General features: G+C 48.9%; 1 protein-coding gene across 1 annotated transcript; it reads right to left on the minus strand.

The window, feature by feature from the left end:
- Positions 1-502: 502 nt before the first annotated feature.
- LOC307238337 (uncharacterized protein) lies at positions 503-5,960 on the minus strand. Its single transcript, XM_080011269.1, has 4 exons — positions 5,467-5,960; positions 2,399-3,333; positions 2,075-2,264; positions 503-1,793 (listed from the first exon to the last, which is right to left on the minus strand). The coding sequence occupies exons 1-4, from the start codon at positions 5,930-5,932 to the stop codon at positions 799-801; spliced, it is 2,586 nt and encodes an 861-aa protein (XP_079867395.1). The 5' UTR covers positions 5,933-5,960; the 3' UTR covers positions 503-798.
- Between the last annotated feature and the right edge of the window lie 600 nt (positions 5,961-6,560).

Below are 6,560 nucleotides of genomic sequence, written 5' to 3' on the forward strand. Positions count from 1 at the left end.
ACAGATAACAAATAGGGACATGATATAGATAATAATAGATAATAGACAGACAGACAAGGACAGACAGATAGATAATAGACAGATAGATGGACAGATAAACGTGTTGTTTGTCACAGTAGATGCGTTATTAACACATTATCTTAGATTATTTTTATTATGTTATTAATATTATCCCATTACTATTATAATATTATTTTACAACATTTATATTATTATTATCCCATTACTATTATTATCATTATTATGATATTATTATGTTATTAATATTCCATTACAATTATTATAACAGATGAAAGCAGACACATGAAAGCTGTACAAGGGGGCGTGGCCACATGTTATTGATGAGATCAAATCAATCAAATCAATGAGATTCATTGGGTTTGTCAAAGTGGGCGTGGCCCTTTATTCAATATTCACTGAGAGAACTGTGTGAACTGCTTCTTCGCAGTTCACACAGCGAAGAAGCACTCTCCTCAGGGTGAGGGGGCACAACTCTACCTGCAGCCCAGCTCCACCTGAAACTCCATCTGCTGCTCTGTTCCACCTGCAGCTCAGCTCCACCTGCAGCTCTATTCCACCTGCAGCTCCATCTTCTGCTCTATTCCACCTGCTGCTCAGCTCCACCTGCTGCTCTGTTACACCTGCTGCTCCATCTGCTGCTCTGTTCCACCTGCAGCTGTTTCACATACTGCTCAGCTCACCTGGAGCTCAGCACCACCAGCTGCTCTGTTCCACCTGCTGCTCCAACTGCAGCTCTGTTTCACCTACGGCTCATCTCCATCAACAGCTCCACAACTCCTACTTGGTGTGGCTCCTCATGTGCCTCCTCAGGTTCCCGTCGCTGTCGAAGCTCCGCCCACAGACGGAGCAGATGAAGGCTTTGGTCCCGGTGTGGAGCGACAGGTGGAGCTTTAGCCTCCCGGAGCGGCTGAATCTCTTCCCGCAGACTGAGCAGCTGAGCGGTTTCTCCCCGGTGTGGAGTGCCATGTGCTCCGTCAGCGAGCCCTTCACCGCGAATCTCCGCCCGCAGATGGAGCAGCCAAAGGGCTTCTCGCCAGTGTGCCGCCTCATGTGGACCTTGCAGCAGAACTTGTAGTGGAACCTCCGCCCACAGACGGAGCAGCTGAAGGGCTTGTCGGCGCCGTGACTCCGTAGGTGCTTCTGCAGGTTGCTCTTGTTGCAGAAGGATCCGCCGCACACCAGGCACCTGAAGGGCTTCTCTCCGCTGTGCACCATCATGTGCCGCTCCAGCTTGCTGACAGAGCAGAACCGCTTGGCACACACGCCGCAGGTCTTGTGACTCTCCAGGTGGAGCTCCAGGTTTTCCGGAGGCTCCAGATGCTTCCCGCACAAACCACACCATTCTGCGTGGAGCCTCACGTGCTGCATCAGGTACTTGCGACTGGAAAAGGGCTTCTTGCAAACTTTACACAGAAGAGAAAAGGGAACATTCTCCACCAACTCCTGCCCGACGGAGGACCCCGAAGGAGCTTGTCTGTTCTCCACCCGACCTTCATCGCTGTCTTCGGTCTCAGATCCGGTACAGATGGGAGCAGCGGCTGGATCCTGTGGATCAGCTTCTACTTCCACCTGTTGGGTGGAGGTTCCGGCCACAGGTTCTGCCTCTCGGTTCTCCTCAGGGTGATGGAGTTGGGACCAGTGAGCACACTCTTCATCGCTTTCAATCTTCACAGGGAACTCCTCCTCTTCCTCTTTTATGTGTGGGGGCTCTGGCTCCTCCTGGCCCAGACAGGGGCTCCACCCCTGCTGCTCAGGGGGAGGCTGCTGGAGCTCTGGAGGGAAGGAGGAAAAGCACAGATTAAACGTTGGAAAAGCTCAGTGTCGTTCAACCCAACGAAGACCTCAGGGTCGATAGGGTTGGTCCAGGACCAGAACCACAGTTCCTCCTGGATCTGAGGTTCCACGATGGCCAGGATCTCACCCGCCCACCTAATGGAGGAGGGACTATGGCAGACTTCCAGGATTTTGGGACAGCGTTTTGAGCTGCAACTACACCTGATTATGCAGGTTTTGTGGAGGTTGGGATGGAGGATCAACGTGAAGTGTAAGGTACCGTTGGAGATCAGGATGTGGCCCCAGGCTCTCCTCTCCTGCAGGCTGGGGGCCCACAGCACCGGCAGGTTGTGCTCGCTGTGGTGCCCCGCCACCGACAGCACATCCCTGCTCCCGAGGCCGGCCTCCGTCAGACGGTGCACGGCTGTGACGCGCAGGGAGTGGTTGGTGTAGGAGCGAGGAAGGCCCACCTGGAGAAACAACAATAATACTGTAGTAATTAGTACAACTACTGCAGTAACTAGTACAACTACTGCAGTAACCTCCACTATGACTGCAGTGAGTAACTACAGGAGAAGGAATGATGCTAATAGTATACTCTGACCTCCTCGCAGATCTTCTTCAGCAGGTTCCCCAGGAAGTGGACCCCCATGGGCTCGGTGGTGTACCACAGCTGGCTTGAGTTCAGCGTGAACTGCGGTGCCCGTCGGGGATGGAGGAAGAAGGACTTTGCGTTCTTGGGACACTTGGACAGATACTTGTTGAAGCTGTGGACGGGACACAGCGGATCCCCGGGGGCTGCATACATGACCCCCCTCAGCAGGTCCTTCTGATCCGGGGAGCCGTCTCCGTGGCTCTCCGCCTCGTGTGAGAAGGTGACATATTCCAGTCCGTTGCTGTCGTCGACTTTCACCACGAACGAGTCGGGAGTCAGCTCCCGGTTGCCCCCGCGGCCCCGCCGCGCCAGGCAGAGCTGGGTGTCGAACCAGACCTTCCGAACCAGGCCGGGCGCCGTGTCAGGGGACAGGGCCGGCGACGTGCGCAGAGTCTCCAGGTCGTCGTCGGGAATGCGCACGTGGTGCACGCAGACGCCCTTCTGCTGCTTGCGGTACTTCCTAAGCAGGGACTTGAACACGGCGTTGCAGGACTTGAACTCGGTGTCGGCCATGATGTTGTACGCCACCGAGCGGTTGATCCCCGCCCTCAGAGCCAGGAAGCTGGACACGCTGTAGTCCTCGCCCTTGGTGGTCTGGACCGAGGCGTAGAAGAGCCTCAGGGTGTCGTTGAGGGACGCTGCAGAGTAGGTGGCCAGGTCCACGTTCATCCTCTTCTCCTTCAGGAAGTCCCTGAGCGTGTTGACGGCCCAGTTGGTCGATCGAATCGTGTTTTTATCCAGCTTCTTCTCTTCTGCGCTTTCGTCCCCTTCCCCCTCGTCCTCTTCCTCTTCTTCTGTGAAAGACTTATGTCGACTGTTGCTCTGCTCCTCGCTGCTTCCTGTCCCCTCTGCCGGCTCCGGTTCCTCCACACTCTGGTCCTCACCTGGAAATCCACAAAGGCATAACAATTCCAGACTTCCACATCGTACAGTTTTACTTTAAGGTCAAGACACAGCTCAGCGTTAACTACGCCGCTGTTCCCATGCCCCCTGTTTCTATTATTGCATCTTATTGTTTTAGCCAGATTTCTCCGTGCTTCTCAGTGCAGTTTTCCAGCCACAAAATACTTATGAACAAAATAACAGAGCAGCTGGATCCCGATGGAGCGTGTGCTATAACACAGTCCTCTCTGCCGCAGCATGGGATGATGAGGCTGACGCTTTAGTGTGCTTTGCTTTTATCCCTTCTCTCAAATAGCTGATAGCTGGTTGAGAATTGCACTATATAATTATTGTTATTATTGCCCTAGTGCACAATATATAATACCAACGCTTCTATTGCACACTGCACACCATAAAATAATAAAAAATATAGCTGCAGGCAGCAATACACGGGGTCCAGTTTGGTCATGTGTGCGTTTTAGTTTCCGGGGTTCTCTAAAACGCAGCACGATTTTTCGAGTTTACTTGAATGCAGCATGGGCTTTCCCCGGTCTGTCGTCTCCCGGTCGCTCATCTTGCGGAGCAACCGCTATGCGGAGCAACCACTATGCGGTCTACACAACCCAACCCTCCCGTTTTTAAAGCAACCGTCCATGTTTAACTGGCAACCAGAACTTCCATTGTTAGAACTTACCATGTCTTTGGAAATAGAGATGCACTCCCAGTGACGGGTGGCTGCTTGGTGCCGTGTCAGGCACGTCACCACAAGTGTTTTACTTGGATTACATTTCAGTAAGTTACATTTCCATTAACTACGAAAAACCTTGTGGTATTTCTGTGCTGAATTACCATTGCATGGCTTCTTTTTTTCTGATGCCTCGCTGGATCTCGAACGCATCACTCAGTCGCACATTTCAGTGTTTTCGAGTGGATGCGGTGTCTAATTTTCAGGATTATTTTTAATTGTATTTTTCATTACTCAGGCAAAGTAATGTGGAGCATAGATTTAAAATATCGATCCAACAGATCTACTGACATCTACCAGGTAAGAAGTTAAATATGAATATAAATAATACACATATATATATATATATATATATATATATATATATATACACATTACTACATAGTTTGGTAACGTCTAAACACTACACACTGGACACGGTCCAACTGGACATGTTCAATCAGAACCTGTACATTTATAGTAAATAATATGATGTCATAAAGCATCTTACTGTAAATATTATTTATAATGGGTGGGTGGGTGGGGATGGTAGCTCAGGCGGTAGAGCTGGTGGTCTAGTGATGTAAAGGTTGCTGGTTGGATCCCAGGCTCCTCCTGCTAGCATGCTGTAGTGTCCTTGAGCAAGACACTTAACCCCTCATTGCTCCTGATGGCTGCGTCCGTCACTGTTTGAATGATTGTAAGTCGCTTTGGATAAAAGCCTCTGATCAATGACTAAATGTAAATGTAAATGTGATAAAAAAATGATGTCATAAAGCCCCTCCCTGTAAATATAATTTATATTAAATAATATGACATCATTGAGCGTCTTACTGTAAATACCATTTCTAGTAAATAATATGACATCATAGTCTTACTGTAAATATAATTTATAGTAAAAAATATGTCAAACCATCTCACTGCAAATATAATTTATATTAAATAATATGACATCATAAAGCGACTTACTGTAAATTGAATCTCCTTTGTTTTACAACCAGATGTGTGACGTGTCAGTAAACTATGACCTTGGACGGAGCGGTTCCGTCATTACCAACACAGCAGTGCTCGGAGGCTCTGCCGACGTCATGCTCACATAGTTCTAACATTTCAAAATTAGGTTTTCCTACGGACAGGACCCCGAATAATTCTACTCTGCTTTTATATTATGACCATATTTATATACTATGTGTATCATCACTGGACAGTGGATAGTATTTATTTACCGATGGCATCATGTTCTTGTATACTAAAATATACAACCACCTTTTCTATTTGATGATATAACTACGTGCTTTTATTTTGTTCTATGTTGTGTGTGACGTGCGCTGGGCGGTGCTGTTGTGACATTTCCCTTTGGATTATTTTTATTGTTATTACTTCTAAAACCCACTTTAAACCGCTGTACCACCTGCTGGCTCCAACATGGCGTCCGGCCGCCTGCATCGGTGACCCGCAGGCTCCAACATGGCGTCCGGCTGCATGGCTCTGTGGCCGGGTGGAGCCAAAATGGCGTCCAGCTGCTTGGTTAAAGCTGCTGGGTCCAACATGGCGTCCAGCGGCTCGTCTTGGTGACCTGCTGAATCCAACATGGCGTTCAGCTGCTTGGTTTTGTGACCTGTTGAGTCCAAGATGGCGCCCGGCCGCCCGGATGTGTGACCTGCTGTGTCCGACATGGCGTCCGGACGCTCGGCTATGCGGCCTGCTGGGTCCAACATGGCGTCCGGCCGCTCGGCTTTGTGACGGTTCTCTTGCTGTAAAGCACAAATCTTCCGTTCGTATTGTGAGATGGTTTTTCCAAATATGAGCAGAATGTCCTCCAGAGCTGCCGCCAGGGGCCGGCTGAGCTCCGCCCTCACGGCCTGCAGTGCCGACATGTTGAAGCAGGAGGCAGTGTCCGTCTGTCTGACCCGCAGAGACGCTGCTGACCAGCCGAGCTGCTATATGCTAGTGCTAGCTGCTAGCTCTGACGTCACCGCCGCTGCCGTGTATGGAAAGCCGAAAGGCTCAGGAACGCTTTTCGCCTGTTTGCTGGGGGGGCAGTTGGGGTGATGCGTCACTAGAGGGCTTTGTTCCCGCGCACACTGCAGCCTGAGATATGAAACCTGATATACATACCATATATTAAATTATATTATCATCATATACACATATATCTATTATGTATTATTTATAACTATACACAATATATAAAACTATGCACAATAAGATAAGATCAACCTTTATTAGTCCCACAACGGGGAAATTGTCATCATTCCAGCAGCAGAAATTAAGAGCATATCAAGTACACACTATGAACAATATAAAATATAGAGAAACATACAAATAGAAAAAACACCATAAATAGGAACCAGAGAGTACTAAGTTTATTGCACATATCTTGACACATTGCACATCAGGGATTGCACTTTCATTTTTTTTTTTATAAAAAAAATTGCACATGGATTCTTTCACAGTTGTGTGTGTGTGTGTGTGTGTGTGTGTGTGTGTGTGTGTGTGTGTGTG

The sequence above is a fragment of the Zeus faber genome (genome assembly GCF_960531495.2).
Source record: "Zeus faber genome assembly, chromosome: 1".
NCBI classification, from domain to species: Eukaryota; Metazoa; Chordata; class Actinopteri; order Zeiformes; family Zeidae; genus Zeus; species Zeus faber.

What these genes read in the sequence shown, in the direction of transcription:
- LOC307238337 (XM_080011269.1), bottom strand. Translation starts at nt 5,932, where the DNA reads ATGTCGGCACTGCAGGCCGTGAGGGCGGAGCTCAGCCGGCCCCTGGCG. An exon ending in TGAAGAAGATCTGCGAGGAG is followed by an intron (nt 2,265 to 2,398) that starts GTCAGAGTATAC and finishes TTGTTTCTCCAG; the next exon opens with GTGGGCCTTCCTCGCTCCTA. An exon ending in CCACATCCTGATCTCCAACG is followed by an intron (nt 1,794 to 2,074) that starts GTACCTTACACT and finishes CCTTCCCTCCAG; the next exon opens with AGCTCCAGCAGCCTCCCCCT.